This window comes from Pelobates fuscus, chromosome 4 (assembly GCF_036172605.1).
Source record: "Pelobates fuscus isolate aPelFus1 chromosome 4, aPelFus1.pri, whole genome shotgun sequence".
Taxonomy (NCBI): domain Eukaryota; kingdom Metazoa; phylum Chordata; class Amphibia; order Anura; family Pelobatidae; genus Pelobates; species Pelobates fuscus.
The window spans coordinates 117,721,753-117,746,314 of NC_086320.1; the positions used below are offsets into that span (position 1 = coordinate 117,721,753).

Consider the following 24,562-nt stretch of genomic DNA (forward strand, 5'->3'; position numbering starts at 1 on the left):
TTTTGCCGGCGTCCTGTCTAAGTGACAGGAAGCATCGCGGGAACAGATAGGAAAGCAAAGGATCATGGGAAAATTGCTGTGACCAACGGAAACGAAGCACTCTTTGCTCCTCCGCTGGTCACCGCTGGTCACTGGCGTAGGAAACCTCCATAAGAGAAATAGTCCCTACTTTGTCTTATGTTTTAAAGAAAACTAGAGCAGATAGGAAGAAAAGAAGAACAGATCCTGAGAGAGGGAGAGAATAGGAATCTTTTGGGGAAATGTAAGTTCGGCATGACGGTGCCGCTTTAATATGGTTGGATATGTTTTTCAAATTATATCATATTTTTGGATAAACATTTTAAATGTACAGTTTAGCAAATAGGTCACAAAATCTAAGGGAGTGGTAAGTAGCCATAATGTTGCAGGTTTTTGTAAACATTGCAGATGTATACACAACTACTAAAAGCTAGCTAAGAATCATGGTAAATGTAGTTCACAAACACCTGCAATGGTTAGAATGTTGCCATCAGTGGTCTGTGAGACAGACATAAATAATGATAGAGTGGTTAAATATAATTGATACAAATGAACAAAACAGGATGTGAATATTTCTCTATCAGTCTGTCTGTCTGTCTGCTTTTGTGCATACCTGAATGTGTGCAAGGCCAATGGTGTGTGAACAAGTACACATCATCTCAGCTTTATACACCAATGAATGACCTGACATATACACACGTGATCTTTTTAGAGCACCTGACTTCCATTCATATTGCTATTCTGAAAAATACACCATCATACTTAGAGAGTCTTATGTAAGACATACCGGTTTAAAAACAGCATAGCACCATTATTATACAAGAGAGGTATAAAAGGGGATATATACATATTCTATTTTAAACGAGCAGTAAAGTAGGATATCTGGGCTGCAGGAAAAATGTAGTTCACATTATGGCTCTGATGAGATCCAGTACAATGTATATTCTTACAGCAACATCAGATATGCCTCCTCCAGTACTATTCAACTCTCACTGGGTTATTCACTAAACTGAGAATTTCCGTTCAGTAACTGCAGCCTTAAAGCAACACTATAGTGTCAGGAACACAAACATGTATTCCTGACCCTATAGTGTTAAAATAGCTATTGAGGTGTCCGTCCACCTTCCCCTCTGTGGAGAAATAAGGTGCTTAAAGTAATGTTGTCTCCCTTGCCACTCCAGACTCGCTGGGTCTGGCTCCGCCTACATGGCTGAGATCATCAAACATGATAATTTGCGCCAATCCACTTCTTTCCCGTAGGAAAGCATTGAGAAGCTATTGTCACAACGCTGTGCTGTGCTATTCAGCATCTCCTCAGAAAGATGAATTGAGTCAGTTCATCTCTATGGGGAATGTTCAGCACCTCCATGCAGAGCGTGGAGATGTTGAATGCCAGTGCAACACACAGTGCAGCACTGGACTAGGAAGCCCTCTAGTGGCTGTCTGAGAAACTGCCACTAGAAAGACAGGCTATAGACAGGTTATAGACACCAGAACCACTACAGTACACTGTTGTGGTTCTGGTTACTATAGTGTCATTTTAAATTTCAAATTCACTTAGAATGTTCACTTTAGTAAATAATCCCGTTAGGGATAGCACAAATTATTCTCACCCTTGTGTGGTGTGTGTAATCCACTCACGTTTCATAACAGAAAGAGGAATCATAAGGGCAAAGAGCAGCTTAATCATCATATGTAATCATCATATCTATATTTACATGTACAACCAAGACATAGTAAACATGTTCCCAGAGAAAGAAAAGGGAGATCGTCCTCCAATCACTTACCTGTTTGGTCAGAATTGAGTTACAGATTCAGGCCAATAATCAGCGGGATTGTGACTAACACCCCCATTTCCATAAATACTTCTGTGATATATTGTGTACTTTATACCTACTACATATTGCATTTATGAGATGAGCTCTGTCAATAGGTAAATGCAAAAACGTATAAGTATCAGGTAAGTGGAAAGAAATAGACGGGACTATATTGTAATCCCTAACACCTTTACACTCCTTCAGATATATCTTTAAAGTTGCAGAATTCTGACTGTTAATATTTACCATGTTTATGATCTATGTGTGAGCTAACTGGCAATGCTCAATCTCAAGCATATCAGTAGTTAATACAATCTGATCATTTCTAATTTTCTGTCTCAAGCAATGTGGTTTTCTAATCTTTCACCATGTTTGACTTCAGAGAGCTCATAATGTTAATTATTAAACTAACCATAAACTGGAATAAAAAGTTACTAAAGTACTGCAGCAGACATTATTATTTACATATTGTGAAGGGTGAAAGTAGCCCTGCAGAGGGTGAATGAAAATTGGTGGATTACTTGATGATTTTAGTGAAATTATTTGTTGAATCAACGATAGAAACTGAAGAGTTGGTTAAGCTGAGTAGGAGGTGATATGAAGTGATAGAAAGAACGAGACACAGTGAAACACAGGTGAAGGTAGAGATGAAAAGGTGTGCTTTGTTTATTAGTGTACAGTGATAAGATGCGCACAGAAGTGATCGAATTTCCTAAAATTAACAAATATTCAAATTAACACTAATGAAGAACATGGAGCACAATGATGGTATTACAGTATACTTTTCGTTTTCTTTTTTTACAAAGCGATTTTCTACCGAACAGTGTCCTTGCGTTCTATTAACCCTACTGAGTGGCAGAGGAGAGGGCAAAGCATATTGTAAGAAGTATACTGCCCACCATGTGGAGGAGCAAAGGCTTCTTCCAATCTAGTGATAACCTTGATATTCTAGATCAGTGGTTTCCAAACCAGTCCTCAAAGCATGCCTACCAGTCCAGGATTTAGAGATCACCCAGTTGTGCCTAAGGTGTTTTTATAAGAAAAAAAAAAGAAAAAACACCTTGAAACAACTGGGTAATCCCTAAATTCTGAACTGGTAAGCATGCCTTGAGGACTGATTTGAAAACCATTTTTCTAGATGTTTTCCAACTCCATATCTCATGATACTGAGCTAACCTGAAGTTCCAAAACATCTAAGATACCAAGTTGGAATATCACTTATTTAATTCCATCCACCCAGATATGTACTGTCACTCTCCAGCATTTATTTTCAGCCTTTAGCACTCCAGTCCTTTCACCTACCTCACATTCATGTGTCACAAATATACAAATTCATCCCTCAGTGTGCCAGCAGAGTGAAAATATGATTTCTTGTCCCTCTGGCACACACAGGGCTTATAGGTTTCATGTTTACACACAAATCCATTCGAGTCAGACTAAGCGGTTCTGAAGATTAGAACCTTATTTTTGTATTGTACACACAGACGTGCTTTTAAGCATGGCTATATTAGTAAGTAACCTTTGTGATACAATTACAGAAAATAAAAATAGTATTTTAATATTATTATTGCCTAACCAATCTGTATATAAGGGGTGTTTAAGATATTGCAAACTGATACTGGAGTGATTGGGGCTGGCTAATAACAAAGGACAGTTTGATCTCATTCTTATAAAGAAACCAGAGCTCAAAATGTCTTTAACGTATGCATGTATGCACCCCAAATACAATGATCCACACATATGTACAGATATATTTGTGAATGCTCCTGTACTACAGATAAATAATGCCTAGCTCCAGGTATATTTAGCTGCAGGTCAGTATACACTGTATACACTGAAGATTCATGGCCGTCATTTAAAGTATTAATTAAATTTTAATTAAATATTTAATATAAGTATATTATATTGAAACTGAATTTCGTTGGCATCTATTACGGCTTGCACATATATAAAATGTAAGGTAACAAACAAATGGTCATAATTTAAATTAAACAGGAAGTATATTCCCAGGCACCAGAGATGAAGGTTAATATTGACCCTAAAAATGTGTGACATGACAAGATCCTGGCAGCTCATAAATGTTGCCCCAGTTTGGGTTTTCATTTTGACCTAGAAGTGAGGTAGGTTAAAGGAGTGGTAATTTTCTTATGTACACAAGTATAGCACGTTCCATCATCCTAACCTCCCTATTCCTTCCTACTTTCTATGTTCACTTTTTCTTGGGCTCTGGTGGAGCCTCTTCCTCTACCTCTATACCCTCTTGATTAAACACACTTACAGTAAAATCATTAGTCTCAGTGCCATATTTGTTCTTTGCCCGAATGCAGTATTTTCCTGAGTCACCCGTGTTAATGACGGGAATGGTGAAGCTTGCATACTTTCCGGACTCGAATTTCAGAATGCAGTTAGCATCTCCAAGCAATTCTCTCTCATTCTTCAGCCAGGTGACCTCAGGAACGGGATCTCCCCAGACATTGCAGGTAAGGTTAAGTGACTAAAACGGAAAATAATAAAAATTATCAGATCTAATCTATGTGTCCGTGTTGAATATATTGCTTGTTTAATTTGTTTTTATTAGCTACCAAACAGAAGGAGTGAGAAGAGCTCCCCGTGGGAACGGGGTCCTTAATCTCAAAACCACTACCCCCAGTCTTAATATCAAAGCAATTAAAACAAAGAAAATAACAAAAACTTTAATAGGACAAATATTATCCAAAATGAAGAAAAAAAGTATAATATCAAAAAACACACCACCTATTAAATCACCCCACAAAGTGAGGGTTAAAAACAAAATGATAATAGTCTGCGACTGTAAATGTAAACTGGCGGACCAGTATGACTGGGAACCTAATGAAATACAGGCTGCAACAGCAGTCAAAAAACTGCTAGTGTATCAAATTTCTAAGCAAGATTGCAATTGTGGAGATACATAGTTGCTAGTACAGCCTCCCTTGGAACCTCAGCCTACCTGTCACTAATTTGTGCCAGGAGACAGCAAAAAAGCCGAGGGATTCCCCCAATTAAAGCAGTCACAGGAACAGCTAAAATCCAGTTGTCTCTATAGTAACTTTCGATAGTCCTAAAGTGTGCTTAACTTAAGTCCATTGTCAAAATACCTGGTATATCTAATGCACCAAAAGGAGGTAAATCGAAAGGAAAGTGAGATCAAAGAATATATAGAGAAAACAAAGTAATGAGAGGGGCTGAGTTTAAACAGAGTTAAGCAAAAAATTCAGTTACCATAGCTGCTCCTAACTCAGAGTAATCCCTCAAGTCTGTACCTAAGACTGTGGGATATCCCTCAGGCTGTCAAAGTAGTCGACATCAAAAGTTTGTCTGTATGTCCAATAGCAGATTCATGTGGGACACACTGCAGTGGCAGTGTGTCCCACATGAATCTGCTATTGGACATACAGACAAACTTTTGATGTCGGGGCAGTGTGTCCCACATGAATCTGCTATTGGACATACAGACAAACTTTTGATGTCGGGGCAGTGTGTCCCACATGAATCTGCTATTGGACATACAGACAAACTTTTGATGTCGACTACTTTGACAGCCTGAGGGATATCCCACAGTCTTAGGTACAGACTTGAGGGATTACTCTGAGTTAGGAGCAGCTATGGTAACTGAATTTTTTGCTTAACTCTGTTTAAACTCAGCCCCTCTCATTACTTTGTTTTCTCTATATATTCTTTGATCTCACTTTCCTTTCGATTTACCTCCTTTTGGTGCATTAGATATACCAGGTATTTTGACAATGGACTTAAGTTAAGCACACTTTAGGACTATCGAAAGTTACTATAGAGACAACTGGATTTTAGCTGTTCCTGTGACTGCTTTAATTGGGGGAATCCCTCGGCTTTTTTGCTGTCTCCTGGCACAAATTAGTGACAGGTAGGCTGAGGTTCCAAGGGAGGCTGTACTAGCAACTATGTATCTCCACAATTGCAATCTTGCTTAGAAATTTGATACACTAGCAGTTTTTTGACTGCTGTTGCAGCCTGTATTCCATTAGGTTCCCAGTCATACTGGTCCGCCAGTTTACATTTACAGTCGCAGACTATTATCATTTTGTTTTTAACCCTCACTTTGTGGGGTGATTTAATAGGTGGTGTGTTTTTTGATATTATACTTTTTTTCTTCATTTTGGATAATATTTGTCCTATTAAAGTTTTTGTTATTTTCTTTGTTTTAACTGCTTTGATATTAAGACTGGGGGTAGTGGTTGTGAGATTAAGGACCCCGTTCCCACGGGGAGCTCTTCTCACTCCTTCTGTTTGGTAGCTATATATTCAGGGTTAAGCCCTATACTACCCCTGTAACCCCTCCCTAACTATTGGTCAGAGTTTGCGCTTTGACGGATAGTTCCTATGCTTGTTTTTATTAGTTATTATTCTACAATAAAATAACTTTCCATTAAGCTAAGTTTAAAATACCAAACGATCCATTCATTGGTATTTCATACCTTTCCTTCCTGTATGGTGACAACATCAGGCAACCCTCCTATTACCCTTGCACGATCTGGAGGGGAAAATAAAATAAAAATGATAAAACAAGATGTAGAGATACAAAAGCTCATTATGTTAAGAATTCATTTAACATCCATTTTAAATGAAGTAAAAGTTTCTCCTGTGTAGTCAATGACTGATGACCAAAGTGGATACTGTCATATAAATCAGCAATCTGAGCTATAACCAAGTTGCTAATTACAATAACAAGGACAATTGTAGACAAAACATTTTAAGGAATATTAAAAAGTAACAAGATAACTTTGTGGTCAATAAAATGAAAACCATTAAGCTGGGTAATAGCGTAACAAAAGTAAAACGTACAGTTCCTATTTATATATGATCATATCATTATTTTTATTGCTGTGTGTCTTGGGACGTTTGACAGAAAAACAAACAAACATATAACTAGAAATGAATGTGTACTAAGGAGAACAGTGATGCCATACAATATTCTATAATAACACATCTTTAAGGAATGTTCGATGCCCTATAAAGGGAGACAGACATACAATTAATAGTTCTAACTTACTCTTTTCTGCAATCGCAGCTTGTCTGTCATTTGAAACAAGATAAAAAAAAGACAAAGAAACATTATTTTCAGGAGAGTAATACTAATAAAATCATAATACATTTAAAAGTACAAGACCCTTCTTACAGCTAAAGCATTAAGTAGAAAGCAACTATTTATCACTTGTTTGCTGAGTAAAATCCACTCTGGTGGCACTTGGACTAAGATAACAACACATGCTCCGTTTATGCTCCGTTTCAGATAACTGAATATTGTCCTGTTTCACTGAAGTAGAAACTCTCAATCAGCATGATTTTTGCAAGATTCCTCTAAAAGTGTTCCCTCTGCTTCTGACCTTAGTTCCCAAACTGCTCATTAAGCACCATATACTCACAGCCCTCCACAGCCTTCCAACAGAGTACCTACTGCACACTTCAACTCACCCAAATTGTAATTATGGAATTGGGCATCTACAATATGATTGTCAGCAAGTAAACCTTCAAAATGTGAAATGTTGATTAAAAAATTATATCAACTGTATGTAAAGTGAGGCTTGATAGGATAAAAGTAGGGGTTTTCTAAGGAGCAGTTATTTGCCTTTTATTTATTTTGCCTAAATCTGTAATAGTTGAATAAATATTAACTTTAACTTCTAAAATAACACCCTTATCACTTACTTTAACCTCTGGAACTCAGCAAAGGCCTCGTCAAATGCTAGAAAACAAGATAAACAGACATGTGTGTATATAGGAACGAATTGTAAGTAGTAAACATGTTTTATTTGTATACCAATAATATTTGAACACATTTTTTGTCAGATTTCTCATTTATGCAGATTGACAATGATGGAAAATAAACAAAAAATATTCGAAATAAGTAGGCAGATAAAGTGAATATATGGGTATTAAAATTTAGTAAACAATGGCATTTCTGATATCTGTGAGAATACATATATGATTGGACACTAGTAGCCACATGAAGGTCTGCCTAAATCAAATTAAGGGTAAGGGGGGAGGAGAATGGTGGGGCCGGACTGCAATAACTATAACAACTTAAAAAAGATGAAGTGCCTACAATGTCCCTTCAACAAATTTAAATCAAAGTAAATTCCAAATGTTAAAAAGGGATAAAAGTTATAAATACGTAAATACTCCAGGTAGCACTCCCAGGACTTATAAAAATAAAACTTAGCTTTAATGCTCGTAGTAAAAAAATCAACGTTTCAGTTTGACACTTTCAAACTTTTTAGCTTGAATTTATGTTTTATTATTATTCTGTTTTCACTCAAATGGTTAAATTATAACTGCAGATAGACTCTTTTCATTTGTAATTGATCTAATTCTTTTGACACAATTAGTATAATTTCCTTTGATATAATCTTATTGTGATGAGGCTAACCCCATGGTATTTGATTTAATCTCCAGGAGTAATGGTCAAATACACAACTTGAAAGCATATTGGGGATGAATATAACATCTCTTACCTTGTCCGGATAGATCAACAGCCTTTGTATGTGTAGTTTTTCCATCGAAGAGTTCCATTGCGTATTTGCCTTTGTCATTTGGTGTTGGCTCATTTATCTGCAGCCATATCATCTCCCCAGTAACCCCAGTCTTTACTCTATCTGTGTACTTTATCTTGGAGTCGCTAAAAATAAAAACACATTATAAAGTGTATAAATATTTCATTCCTAGATATAGACTTGTTTTAATGTTTTTATTTTAAAAAAATACAAAATGTTGAACTAAGAAGACATTCTCATAGTTTTTTCTTGTATTAATATATATATTTTTTAAATGCGGCGTTATTCTCAAATCTGACCACAGCAGAAACGAATAGCATTATTCACTAAAGTGAGATTTCAATGTGCATCTAAAATGTAAGGAGCAAATAGCCAAACTGGAAACATTCTCTAATTCATATATGCTGTCAGTTTGACTACTCTTGCCTTAAATTTGAAATTCATTTTAAATTCACTTTGAATTCTCACGTTGGTAAATAACCCTGTAAACAAGTAGCTTGAATTGAATGCGTGTTCACGGAACATCACTGTATCAGAGTGAACCTCCAAGAAAATAAGTGTTACGTTTACACGCAGCTTTAAAGTAAAGCTAAAAGTACATAAAATATTTTCTTTATTTACAAAAGAGGATTATGTTTGACGGAGTGAAGTAATATTGTAATAAATGTGTTATATTTTTATAGCTTGGTAAGTAGAGGATATTCATGCATTTGTTTATCTCAAGTGTGATTAACTATGTCATAAGGCAATCACTTACTTATGGCCCCAGCCAACTTTCAGGTCATCCACGTAGTAATTCACGAAAGAATACAATCTAATGCCTTCTTCATTGCTCTGGATTTTGACTGGGGTGGAAGATTCAGCTAAATAGAAAATACAATAAGCGTACATTTGTTTTTAAATCTTACTTGACGCACAATATTAGACATGAAGAATAACTAAAAGGATCTCTTTATTCCTGCTATTTTTGGTATCGTATGACTATTTAGGCAGAAGGTCAGGATAGCTTTATAATAAATAGAAGTGTATTATTATCATTAGTAGTTTTTATATGGCACCAACTAATTCCGCAGCCCTTTACAATATTATGAAAGGGGGGGGGGGGGGGATTTACAATAAATGAGACAATTATACTGTGACACAGGAACAATAAGTAGATGAGGGCCCTGCTCAAACGAGCTTACAGTCTAGAGGAGGTGGGGTACAAATACACAACAGGGCAAGCAAGGGTGACAGCCACCAAACAAGGTGAAAATGTAGCATAACTGGAGGAGAGAGTGACGTACGGCTCTTTAGGAGAGCAAGAGACAGATATGGATAAGTATAGATGGGTCACTCTGGGAGTCCATAAGCATTTCTAAACAGATGTGTTTTGAGGGACTTTTTAAACAATCGAAGACTAGGGGAGAGTCTGATGGTTGTAGACAGGCTGTTTCAAAGGAAGAGAGCCGCCTGTGAGAAGTCCTGCAAGCGCGAGTTAGTAGTAAGGGTGCGAACAGCGGACAGGAGAAGGTCACCGGAGGACGGAGAGACCGAGAATGGGGCATATCTATGAATCCGTGAAGAAATGTAAGTGTTGATTGGATTAGCCGTATTAGTTCAGTAGACAAGATGCCAAAATACCAGAGTATTGCAGTATACAATGATACCTTTTTTATTGGACTAACATAATATTTCAAAGACAAGCTTTCGAGAGTTTTCCTCTTTTCCTGAAGCAATACCAGAGGAAGAGAGGAAAACCCTCTAAAGCTTGTCTTTGAAATATTATGTTAGTCCAATACTCTGGTATTTTGGCATCTAATAAATATAGACCTATACACATGTTTGAAGATCAATATTAGTGAATACTCAGAGTTGATCCCAAGTTTTCTGGTCTAGAAATGTTAATATATAAAAACATAAAAGATTGCATAGAAAGATTGCAAACTTATGAGCAAGACCTAAACATCCTCAGCAATGGTTTGCCTATTTCCGTCAAAATAAAGGAACACTCCAAGCACCATAACCATTATAGCCCACTGTAGTTGTTTTGGTACCAGGAATGCCCTGGAGCCATCCCACAGTTAGTAGTATGGGTTGCTCTCCTTACTCTAGAGGCAAGACCTGTGAGGGATAAACTGTCTCTACCTCTGAGTCTCCCCTTGGTTCTTTATTTTAATTTATCCACAGTTAGTAGTCAAATCATTTTAGTACAGTTTGGCAACCTACCTGGGTCCCCAATGGGACTCATGACTAAGCTCAATGACTAAGAGCATCAAATGGCCACTGCATTTAGTCCATATGAGGAAACTCTACTAGAGAACTATAGTTCTCTCATACTGATACAGGAAACCTTCGTGGGTGTCAGCGTGACAGCCAGGGGGACATTCCTGTGCTCTTTTGATAATGTGCCTTCAAATGAAATAAGCACTTTTATATAGCAGGATTATTGGGAAACTCCTAAACACCCCTAAAGCACTTCAGCAAGCAAGTAGTTTAGGGTTCTGGAGTGTGTCTATATTAGATATGGACATTATGGTTTCTTCGGTTTTTCATAGATTTTTGGGGTGGATACATGTTCTAATTTTATTTATTTATTACTGGTATTTATAAAGCGCCAACAGATTATGCAGCGCTGTACAATTAGTGGAGAACGTACAATATACACAGACAAATACAAGAGGTCGAGAGAGCCCTGCCCGTTAGTTGATAACCAGCCATTGGAGCTCTTTTATAAAAAGTGCTTAGCTAGATAGCCCATGAGCTTACAATCTCATGTACTGACATAAGAGGATCCTTATAGTTCACTTGTCATTAATATATCAGAACCTTGTATTTCCATTTGTAACAAAAATATTTTTTAAAGAAGAGATTTGTTCCAAATGTAACAAAATGTCTTTAGGTTTGTAAAAGTGTTCCACCTTGCATTTTTTCAATTTTGGGGGGCAAAATAAAGAAGGAAAACAAACATGTTTTCCATGACTTCAAAATTTCAGAAAATGTTCCATCTCTAGGCACAATTCCCAGCACAATAGCCACTACATTGGACTGTAGTGAATAGGGTTATAGGAGTGTATTCTTACATTTTGCAATATCCTTTACTGCCAGCATTGATTGCTTCAATATATTGGTGTTTGATTATTATATAATAATACAAATATGTATAAACACAATGCATTTAAAAATCATAGACAGCATAAAACTAATATTTAAAAATATCCAAAGATACTTACCAATCACTCTGCACACTGCAGTCATTAGTTCATCAAATGCTGTAAATAAATAGATATATGATGACGGTGCTACATGATTCATTATCAGACAGTAATTCTAATTAAATGTCTATGGTTGATATCACTTGCATTTTATATATTATAGTGATAACATTTAGCAAATGAAGACTTTTTGTATCATATGTGCAAATAACTGTAGTCTCATTTATGTCCTTACACACACAAAGAAAAAAGTAGATTAACATTTTAGCATCTACTCGTAAATAATATTAGTAGATAAAGAGAGCAGTCCAGTTCAATACTAAACTGCTAAATAAATGCCAATACATAGAACTGAATACCTTCTAAGTAAGAATTGTGCTAAAACCAGGCCTATGTTGTTTTAGCGTATTCACAGAACCATTCTATTACATATATAAAAAGAAACCAGTTATACAGAACTTTTTTGTCCCTTAGGATTGAAAAGCACGATTACCTAAATTCCTTCAAATAATCCACAGGCCAACAGCAAACAGACTTTTTAAAATAAATATATATATATATATATGTATATATATATATATATAATTTTCTCTCACTATATAACAGTAATGAGTGGCATCCAGTTACCTATCCACTAAATTAAAAGGAAAATGTATTTTGAGGACAGTGAGGATTCAACCCAGCAAGTGACCATATAAATTGTCATTTCTCTGTTTTGTTTCTGCCATTTTGGTGTATCCATATTTGATTCCATTTTGCTCTAAATATCAGTGCCGTAACTGGGGAGCGTTTATATTCTGATTTATGTTTCCAAGCAAGGTATTTTTTTCACACACAAACATTAGTGATGTGTCATAATCATCATTTGAGGCAAGATGCGTACTTGAAAACAATTGAAAAGGTAGTACGTGTCGAGGTGGACCTTGTAACTGAGTTGTTGCACTACATCTGGTAGCTGTGCTGCTTTAAAAAAAAAAATTTTTAAAAATGAATCTGATATTCTATTAACTAACACAACATAACGTGAGATCAGATATCAGTTGCATTACAGGAATCCTATAAATCACATGGACACCAACTGCTATGGACTGAGCTGCAATGTGAAGAGAAATAATAGCATCACGGTGTAAAACCCCAGGCATACATAGCTGTATGTAATTTGATTCACTATGCACTTTCATAGAGGGACAACAAAGTAAGGTCATTCCTAATTCTTAACACTCTGCGGTTTTGGTGTGTGAAAGAATAGAGTGCAAGGATAGAACAATGAGTTGTGTTAAAGGGAGATCTGAACACATGGGAGAAAATTAACTTTCTTGGTTAACAAGTATAGGTTAAGAAAACAAGTCTCACCTGAATCCACAAGCTTAAGTATACTCTTATCTTTTCCCCTGTCATCCTTCAATATCACCTCGTAAACACCAGCATCTTTCCTAGTAATCTGAACACAAGGTAAATATGTCACAATTAGTGCAACTTGCCATGCTACCAAAGCACACAATATTCCCCTTGTTGTATTCTCACTGCTCGAGACAATAAAGTATGTGTGGATATGATCATTTGAATTGTGCACTTATCCTCTTCTGGTTTAAGTTTACCGTAGCACCATAACTGGTTTGCTGATAAAGAAAATCTGCAGTGATAATATTGAGATCCTTGGAGGTTTTTGGGTCAGGTTTATATGGAAGTACACATACACAACTTTTAGTTAAAGATTTCACTGTGCTCACCCACTTCATTTTTTCCCTTGGATGATACAAAACAAAACACAAATCTTACATTTGCATTGTTGTTTTTCTTACTGTTAAAATAGCCATTGTATCCTGCAAGTGTTGTTAAAGCAAGTATTGCAGGTATTTCAAAGTTACCCGCCATTGAAAACTTTCTCCAACTATATTACTTTTGAGTTAAAAGTTAATGAACGTAAAGTTACAGTAGCAATTTTTGTTATTATTGCTATGGTATTATTTTTGGACTTGTCCGTGGGAACCTACATTTATATGTAATAGAGAGGAACTTATTTATGATCCTTTATAAATTGGATACCATGTTTGGGAGGTAGACAAGCTGTTCATTCTTAATTTGAAGTACCTGATTTGGGCAGATTATAGTGGCTGACCAGCAGATTTTTACAATCTTTATAGAACTTTAAACGGACTATCACCACACTTAATTGTTTAAAGCCACGCTAAGATGCCTTCAGACATCAGTCGTGTATCTCTACCTTTATTAAGTTGCTGCTTTTAAAAAGCATAGATGATCCCCAAAGACAGTAGTTTTTTACAAATTTACCAGAGTTGAATTTTCACTTGCTAGAGCTTAATTTCCACTCGCCAACGGCTCGTGTACTGGTGGTAATTTTGAGCCCTGACTAGTATCAGTATTGTATAAAAATGTTCTTCTTGTTTGAGTAAGATTACAATCTAGAAATGATGAGGCGCATTTGAAGCAAGAAATGAGGAGTTTTGTAACAGGGCTCACAGTGGGTGTAACTGCTGCCTCAGTAAATAAAATTGCTTGGATATGATGTCACACTATGTCTTGTTTCCTGACTACTATTGTAATTCGGCAATGAAGAAGTGGTCGGAGGTTGGTGTTATTGGAGGAACAGGTTTTTCCGCTCTGTCCTGCTAAACTGCAAGGAGATAAGTGATTGAGACATATATCGAATATATAGAACAAATGATCGAGAAGGTTTACCTATATAACATATATCCAGCTGTATTCATTCTTCGGAGGATACTGACCCCAGTAACTTACCTCTGTTATAAGTAAAGTGACTACACCATCCTTAAAGTCATGCTTCTCGTCCACCATTATCTCCATCTCATCTTTGTACCAGGAAATATTTGTTTCCTTTTTAATATTAGCAACCTATGATAACACAAGTAAAACAAAACACAGTAAGGCACAATGTTTACTACCAGTGCAATTTCCTATTGTTGGGTAACATTAATTAGCTGTCAATTTAACATCCACGAAAGTGCACTAATGGCTTTGAGTCAGACAATGAGAATGCAAATACATAAATAGCTATTTTTATGACTATTTATTATTTTATATTTGTGGCTATTTTTCTTCCTTATAGTTTAGTCACTGACCTTTTGTACTTTATTCATTATTAATCATATTAATCTGAAGTGTATATACCCATGCTAAACAGGCAAATCTATAATGCCTCAATGTACGTATCTTGTATAACAATAAAGAAGAGAAGGAACTGCACTCATTCAATTCAATGTGTGCTCCCTAACCACGGGCTAGCACAAACCCCAAACAGTTGACTTAAATATATTTTTATTTTTTTTTAAATTCATTGTAGCTTGTGTTGTGATAATTACCACTTTGGATGCCTTTTCCAGGCACATATGATGCAGATGGTTACTCACTATATACCTTATTTTTATTGGTTAATTAATTCACTGAATAATGATTGTTTTGCCTATAAATTGTTCACTAATGATAGCGTGTGTTAGCTTGACAGAGACCCACTTGGTTTGAAACGTTGCTGGAATCACTGTGTTCCTAATAAATGTGCCTATTTTGAACATTGGAGTACCCCGGGACCTTTATCTTCAACTTGAATTCAATTTATATTATATTCATAAATTAATTGTTTGAGAAAATATCTTTCTTTTCTGCACATCATTCCAATTTCAGATTGATGGAGCTTTTATCATAAATGTACATCTCAGTAGTCAGATACAAGAAGACACAAGACTACTAAACAAACAGCCATGTCTGCATAGCCTGATATCTAGCATTAACTACTGTTTATTTAAACTCAATGGTCCACTATGTATTTCTGTACAGCCTTTGACCACAGATTGAATATGGTAAGTTGCCGATACTGATATTTCTCTTTTTTGGTACAAAGTACCGTACATATTAGTATACCTAAACTCAGACACTTTGCTACCTTATCAGTCTGCACAGATGTTACTACATTATATTGCACTTACATTAACTAATGGAAAAAAAAAAAACACTTAACTGCAGCAAAATGCCATTGGCAAAAAAAATCCCTTGTATGCTCAAGCAATACATCTCCAATGTGAAAGGGATTGTGGAGATCACGTTACAAGAACAGGATAACAGGTATATAACAGATTAGTTCCCTTGGATCCAGTAGGATTTAGGATTGCCATATCCATCAGTTAAATAGATAATTCAATTTCTGTTCTATCCCTCCTTTCTCTCCAAAATGTATATAGTTGAGCCTTGCCAGTAAGTGTACTACTATCCTCTATATAACGCTTGTTTTTCTGTTTTCTTTTAATGGTTTGTTATATCTACCATTTTAGTAATTCATTTTAAAACATTGTGGTTAAAATTGGAAGTTGAAAAAGTAGGTCACAAAAATTGGACTGCTGATTTAATTGGAGGGATTTGAAACCAGTTATTTACATTGTCGTTATTATAACTATAATGTAGTACATTTAAAAGGTGAGCATGCTGACAGAGTTAAATTTTTTACTGACATGAAAAAATGAGCCTCAAGATATACATTTTGCTTTCCTTATATAGAAAAGTTAATTTTCTTTAACATTTGCTCGCAACCATATCTCTACAAAAATGTAGTATACACATTTTTATTTTCATGTATTTTGCAGAATTAATTGTAGTCTGTAAAGCAGACCTGCACAACTTTGCAGTAGGCAGGGGCCAAAATCAAAATAGGCTAATCTTCTTTGGCCACAGAGAGCTTTTTAGCACCTCACTTTCCAAGTAAGGGTATAATTAATGATTAAACTATTTTGCAAATAAACCATACATTTTTTAGGTTTTCTTACAGTTAATATAATGTGTTACACTTCTTCTCAGCAATCAGTTTATTGTACTCCGGAATCATGTTTGTCCCTGCTGCACGCACTTTTTCCCTGTCCCTACTGCACGGCCGTCTTTAATGCGGGGCAAACGGTGAAGCTGCTCCAGGCCCAGTTACACCTGGGAGCCCAATACAGCTGCCCCGTGGCCCCACCGCCCGCATCCAGAAAAAAAAAATTCCCTTTCATGGGCCCGTGGGTCTGGTATTGCAGCTGCACCGGGGCCCACACACTAAGGGGGCCCACCGGGTGGCCCATACACTAAAGCCACTCGGTGAGCATGTTTCATCAGAGGCCCGGTCGGGCGTTGTGGCCCTTTAACAGCGCGACCAGGCCCTTTACAGCAGCATGGGAAGAAGATATGGCCATAAGTCACTTCCTCCCACAGAGATGATGAGCCGCGCAAGAGGGAGACAGAGCCAGGAGGCAGTATGAGAGCCAGCAAGCAGAGACAGACCCCAACTCCCAAGCACCCCAGCCAACACACTTGACCCCAGGAAAGGTACCTGCAAAAGTAGGAAACTGGCTTTAAAAGTGTAAATTTTGTGTGTGAGTATGTGTATGAGTATGTCTGTGTGTCAGTATGTCTCTGTGTGTGTGTGTGTGTCAGTATGTCTGTCTGTGTGCCAGTTTGTATGTGTGTGTGTGTGTGTGTGTGTGTGTGTGTCAGCCAGTATGCCTGTATGTGTGTGTTTCAGTATGTCAGTCTGTGTGAGTCAGTATGTCTGTCACAGTGTGTCTGTGTGTGTCAATATGTCTGTCACAGTGTGTGTGTGTCAATGTGTGTGTGTGTGTATATATATATATATATATATATGTACATATCTGTGTGTCAGTGTGTACAGCTGTCTGTTTGTATCTGTGTGTCAGTGTGTATACATGTTTATCTGTATATAGTCAATGCGTGTATCTGCATGTGTGTCAGTGTTTGTATCTGCATGTGTGTCAGGTTATGTATCTGTGAGTCTGTATGTGTCAATATGTGTATCTGTATGTTGTCATTGTATATGTGTATCTGTATGTTATCAGTGTGTGTATCTGTGGTGTCAGTGTATCTGCATGTGTGTCAGGTTGTGTATGTGTGTCAGTGTGTGTATATGTGTCTGTATAGCTGCATGTGTGTCAGTGTGTATAATTGTGTATCTGCAAGTGTTTTGGTGTGTGTGTGTATCTGTGTGTATGTGTATCACAGTGTGTGTTTGTGTGTTTGGCAGTGCATGTGTATATGTGCATACATCTCAGCTTTCAAACGCCAACACTACACACAAATACAGGGGCGGACTGACAGGTCGGGCAGATCGGTCACTGACTGAGGGCCCGAGTCAGTCAGGGGGCCCGGCAGCACAGCCATGCTTCTGCTGTGGAGATCAAAGATCTCCACAGCAGAAGGAAGTTAAAGAAAGTGCTGTAAGAAGGTTGCAGGGGCCCATAATGAGTCGAAGGGCCCCTTCAACCCATCAATCTGCTAATACCTCCCTCCCATCATTCAGTGAGAGACCTGGCAGCATACCTCTCACTGTCACTCTGCCAGGTCTCCTCTATCTCTGCCTGCTCAGTGCTCCGTGTGAGGATGGGAGGGGGGCAGGAAGTGACATCACCCGCTGCTTCCCTCTCACACGGAGCACTCACAGCATGGATGGAGGGTGAGAAGAGGAGCCTGGCCTGACAAGTGCTGCTTCAGGAGATGGAGGGAGAAAACCATCACATTGTACAGGTAAGCAGGCCCGCACTGCCCACCCCCCATACACACACTGCCCCCCCCCCATACACACACTGCCCCCCCCCCATACACACACTGCCCCCCCCCCCATACACACACTGCCCCCCCCCATACACACACTGCCCCCCCCATACACACACTACCCCCCCATACACACACTGCCCCCCCATACACACACTGCCCCCCCCATACACACACTGCGCCCCCCCATACACACACTGCCCCCCATACACACACTGCCCCCCCATACACACACTGCCCCCCCATACACACACTGCGCCCCCCCATACACACACTGCCCCCCTTACACACACTGCCCCCCATACACACACTGCCCCCCCATACACACACTGCCCCCCCATACACACACTGCCCCCCATACACACACTGCCCCCCCATATACACACACTGCCCCCCCATACACACACTGCCCTCCCCCCATACAAACACTGCCCCCCCATACACACACTGCCCCCCCATACACACACTGCCCCCCCATACACACACTGCCCCCCCATACACACACTGCCCCCCCATACACACACTGCCCCCCCATACACACACTGCCCCCCCCATACACACACTGCGCCCCCCCATACACACACTGCCCCCCATACACACACTGCCCCCCCATATACACACACTGCCCCCCCATACACACACTGCCCTCCCCCCCATACACACACTGCCCTCCCCCCCATACAAACACTGCCCCCCCATACACACACTGCCCCCCCATACACACACTGCCCCCCATACACACACTGCCCCCCATACACACACTGCCCCCCCATACACACACTTCCCCCCCATACACACACTTCCCCCCATACACACACTGCCCCCCCATACACACACTGCCCCCCCATACACACACTGCCCCCCCATACACACACTGCCCACCCATATACATATACTGCCCACCCATACACATGCACTGCCCAACCATATATACACACACTGCCCCCCCATACACACACTGCCCCCACATACACACACTGCCCCACATACACACACTGCCCCCCATACACACACTGCCCCCCATACACATACACTGCCCCCCATACACATACACTGCCCACCCATACACATACACTGCCCACCCATATACACACACTGCCCACCCATATATACATATATACTGCCCACCCATATACATAAACTGCCCACCCATGTACATACACTGCCCACCCATGTACATACACTGCCCACCCATGTACATACACTGCCCACCCATATATACACACTGCCCACCCATATACATATACACTGCCCACCCATATACATATACACTGCCCACCCATATACATATACATATATATATATATATATATATATATATATACACTGCCCACCCATATATATACCGTATATATATACACTGCCCACCTATATATACACTGCCCACCCATATATATATATATATATACACTGCCCACCTATATATACACTGCCCATCCATATACATACACTGCCCACCCATTGATATACACACACTACATACACTGCCCACCAATATATACACACACACACACACTACATACACTGCCCACCGTTATATACACACCGACTGCATACGCTGCCCACACATATACACACACTGCATACACTACCCACCCATATATGCACACACACTGCATACACTGCCCACCCATATATACACACACATTGCCCACCCATATATACACACACATATCCCACCCATATATACACACACATTGCCCACCCATATATACACATACACTGCCCACCCATATATACACATACACTGCCCACCCATATACACACACACACACACACACTGCCCAACCATATATACACACACACACACACACACACACTGCCCAACCATATATACACACACACACACACACTGCCCAACCATATATACACACACACACACACACTGCCCACCCATATATATATGCACACACACACACTGCATACCCTGCCCACCTATATATACACCATACACACACACGGCCCGCCCACACATACACTGCCCCCACACACATACACTGCCCCCACACACACCATACACATACATACATTGCCCCCACACACTACCCTCCCCATACACACACTGCCCCCACACCATACACATTCACACACTGCCCCCCATACACACATACACTGCCAAAACACACACACACCCTACACATTCACTCACTACACCCCCCCCCCACACACACACTGAACCTTTCACACACACTGCACCACTCACACACACCACTGCTCCTATGCCCTACTACAGCCTCATGTCCCAGCAGACCCCAGGTAAGTTGTCAAACTGTTCTCAAACGGTTTGACTACTTACTTTAAAATTATTTTTAACATTTACTTAGTCCTTAAAGGACCACTATAGGCACCCAGACCACTTCAGCTCAATGAAGTGGTCTGGGTGCCAGGTTCCTCTAGTTTTAACCCTGCAGCTGAAAACATAGCAGTTTCAGAGAAACTGCTATGTTTCACTAAGGGTTAATCCAGCTTCTAGTGGCGGTCTCACTGACAGTTCGTTAGAGGCGCTTCCGCGATTCTCACTGTGAAAATCACAGCGAGAAGACAAGCTGGACGTCCATAGGAAAGCATTTAGTAATGCTTTCCTATGGGCGGTTTGAATGCGTGCGCGGCTCTTGCCGCGAATGCGCATTCGAATCTGACGTCGGCAGAGGAAGGAGAATTCCCCAGAGCCGAGGGAGCCCGGCTCTACTCTAATATTATAGTGCTACTTTAATATTTTGTCTTCGAAGGGCCCTGGATCTAATTTTGTCCGGGGGCCCAGAAGGCTGTCAGTCCACCCCTGCACAAATACAACCCTGCATTCAAACTTCAACAGTACATACAAACACATCTCTTTGTTAAACACCAAAATTATATATAAACACACCCCTGCATTCTAGAATCAACACTACACATAAATGCATGCTTACATTCAAATGCAATCTCCACATACGAACACACCCCTACATTCACACAAACATACTCCATACACAAACATGCTTACATTTAAACACAAACACTGCTCAGTGCTCAATACAACCCTGCATGCATGGGAAAATGATAGAGCCCCAGCTGTCACAGCATTGTTGGAGTTGCATGACAGATGGGGATCTACCTTTTGGCCACCTTGCAATAGGGGGGCCAAAAAAATGCATGCCCTAGAGCCCTCTCTACTTTACCTCTGCCTCTGCATTGAGGTGGGGTGGGGGGCTTAATTGCATGCCAGGGAGTGGGGTGACATGGTCAGGAGGCCCAAGCAAATACTTGCCCAGGGTCAAATCAACATTAAAGACGGCCCTGCACAAGAGACCAACTAAACACATTATACAATCTCTAGTGCTTTAACTCCTCAACAGTGACTGCCAGGCTGGTCAATAGTCTCCAATTTAGTTATTTGGATAACATCGGAGATTAGCAGGATGGAAAACCCAGGTTTATATGTGTCCTGCCTTTTAATTATAAGACACGTGTTACTAAATCTTGCTGCGAAGTGTATTCAGAACGGACTTATTTGCATCTCTTTTAAATTTGATCGTTAAAGTTCCATACCTTGCTTTTCAGCAGTACGTTACATTCAGGGGTAACTTCCCATGCAAGATACTCCACAAAATGAGGACCTTTAAAGGAAAATAAACAGGACATGTACATTTTACGGGTCCATTTAACAGATTTATCATGTTTCATTTATATTCTGGCAAAAAACTCATACACTATAAAACTTTAGGTTACCCTTCCTGCACTAGCTGGCCTCCCTGAGCTAAACCTCAAGGAGAGCCTACGCAGTCAAATCTGCGTTTACTTCTGTGCACTTCAGTTTGACAATACTTGAATAAAGGCTTCAGAATTTATTCAAAATATCTACTACCCTGAACTTGAATTGACATTGGGTTACTCAATAGGCATATGGTTAATGTATGGCAAAAACATTCAATGGCAGTGTGTGCGTCTAAACACAGGACACAATAGTTACAAATTAAAGGGAGACTATAGGCACCCCTACCATGTAATCTCAATGATGTGGTCTGGGTGCAATTTCCCTGTCGTTTTAACCCTGCAATGTAAAACACTGTAATTCAGCAGGAATGGCAATGTTTACATTGCAGGTTAAAAATGCCTTTAGTGGCTGTTACACGGATAGCCACTAGAGGCGTTTCCGCCAATATAGGTAGCCGAGTTAAACTCAGCTATTTCAATTGAATCAGATGGTCTCATAGAGACCATTTGATTGGCACAGTGTGGCATTTTACTGCACATGCTCACTACCTTCCCAAAGGTTCCTATGGGAAAGTATTGGATTGTCTGAGATCATCGAAATTGATGAACTAAGTCAAGGAGGCGGGGCTAGCCATGTAGAGAGCACCACAGCTATGGGGAAAATGGTACGTAAATCAACCCGTTTTGCTTCTTATGAGGAGGTAGGGCAACCACTTAATGAGCAAGTAGGAGACTATAGCATTATTAATACGTTTTGTATTTCCAACACCATAGTGTTCCTTTATTTCAAAGCCATTCGACGCGGATGTGCTTGAGATTTGTGCTTGAGATTTACCTTCCTAACTCAGTAACTGAGACACTTATTGAGTAGAAACATATATTATTACTTTTAAAACACTCTATTAAAGTAACCGCTTGTGTTTCTAAACGTCTCCTTCTCAGTCGGTCATTAACTGTCAATAATATCAGGAATTTGGTCAATTGTTTCATGAATATGGCGATTATAAATAATTCTATTCTAATAATAATTTTTGTAATGTATGTATCACCTTGTTTCCTGATCCATTCATGTCTCTGGAATCGAGCTTCTTTCTGCAACTTATCAAATACTGAAGAGAAAAATGATAGAGTATAAACAATAAATAATGAAGACATAGGCATGACATATTAAAGTGTGCCTATTTAAATGAGATGGTAGCAGTTTTATAGTAACTTTATAAAGATATATGCAAACATTCCAAGGTCAGACCTGGTGCTAAATTTTAAATATGTAAGTATGTATTTTAATATGTATATATTTTTAAAGCAATGCATTATCATCCTGTCCTTCTCACCGTCCCCGATCAGAACCAGGCTGGATTGGTTTGTTGCTTTTCCATCTTGGAGCTGGAAGGTAAAGGTTCCTTCATCCTCATCTTCTAGTTTCTCCATGATCATTTCTACAATGCCTGTCTTGGGGTCCAGATGCATCTTGTATTTCTTAGAAGAAAAAAAAATACCAGCCATTATACTAGGCAGACAGTTAAAGTGAGATTGCAGGTCAGGTGTATAAATCACTATGGTTTTTATAAAGGCAGTCACAGGGCTTGCTTGTATTTGTTATTGCTGTGGCTTGGTTTTATTTTTTCGACTGTTGTTTTGGGAATTGGGTCTTTTTTTATTTTCAATAGTAATGCTGGGAATTAAAGTTTGTTTATTCTTTCGTTTGGATTGAAGAAAATAAAATTTAAAGAAGAAATAAGATATTTGATAGTAAGTTTCATTTTTTTAATGTTTTTACAGGTATAAGGATTTGATTGGGCTGGCTAAATTCTTAACAAAATTAGCTCTTGTAAATATGTGAATTGCCATTTGGGTCAGAAATTAGTCATATTCACTGCATTTGTCTAGCAGGACGTTCAGTAAATAACCTTGTTAGATCCCATTATAGCCAATAATTGAATAATTGGTTTGACCCTTTGGCAAAATTAAACTCCTAAATACTGCTGAGCAACAAAATTGATGCTCCTCCCGACAACATGAGACATCCCGTAAAAGCAAGAACAAGTTGGCAACTGTAATTGTCACAAAACAGAAACAGGTATAGCCCGTAAAAGAAACACTCCACACATGAAGCACTTCAGCTTGCTTAAGTGTTTTGTGTGTCGGTATATGCTCCGTATAATTGTAGTTTATAAAATCAGCACCTTATAGTTAATTGCAGAAACACCTCCTTGATGTCAATCAGACAGCTGGAATGGCTATCTTCCCAGCTCTCTCAGCTGCACAGAGCTAACGGAAGTGGCAAGCGCACTCTGCCTTCACCCCAAGTCACATTGTGTCTAGGAGCGCACACGCGTCCCCAGGGCTCATTTTACCCTTGCGTCTTCCATTTCTGGTCTCTGTGTTCAGATCCTCATCTCCTCCCAGTTAGAAACCTCAAATTGGTCAAAGGCTAAGTGGGCTTGTAAAAAAAAAAAGCTACATTTTTTTTAATGTTTATTTTTTTTGTTTGGTTTTGGCTTATGGAGTGTTTCTTTAAAATTTCTATTTCTGTTTAATTAATACATGCTTCAATTCTGCTAAATTTCTGTTAATTGAAAAAAAAGGCAGTATATCTTTACTCTACACTGCATTAACCACATGATTTTTGCTAGTGCGAATTACGTGCCTTACTGATATTTTGCTTGTTATTCTATTGATTTAACCTGCACAACAATTACACCAATGCCAATTACTACATATATTC

The 24,562-nt window shown here is 39.0% G+C and overlaps 1 protein-coding gene across 3 annotated transcripts in view; it reads right to left on the bottom strand.

The window, feature by feature from the left end:
- Positions 1-2,471: 2,471 nt before the first annotated feature.
- Positions 2,472-24,562, bottom strand: part of MYOM1 (myomesin 1) — a 114,049-nt gene continuing 91,958 nt past the window's right edge. For 2 of the 3 annotated variants that reach the window (XM_063451513.1, XM_063451512.1), the window contains 9 exons: positions 23,169-23,313; positions 22,884-22,943; positions 21,670-21,737; positions 14,335-14,448; positions 12,928-13,015; positions 11,593-11,631; positions 9,138-9,243; positions 8,342-8,505; positions 7,476-7,572 (listed from right to left, as the gene is read on the bottom strand). In XM_063451513.1, the coding sequence (XP_063307583.1) occupies positions 7,532-7,572; positions 8,342-8,505; positions 9,138-9,243; positions 11,593-11,631; positions 12,928-13,015; positions 14,335-14,448; positions 21,670-21,737; positions 22,884-22,943; positions 23,169-23,313 (825 nt within the window). In that variant the 3' untranslated portion in view covers positions 7,476-7,531. Of the gene's footprint in view, positions 4,330-6,304; positions 6,361-6,879; positions 6,903-7,475; positions 7,573-8,341; positions 8,506-9,137; positions 9,244-11,592; positions 11,632-12,927; positions 13,016-14,334; positions 14,449-21,669; positions 21,738-22,883; positions 22,944-23,168; positions 23,314-24,562 lie in introns of those variants that run through there. The other variant, XM_063451514.1, reaches the window with a different exon arrangement.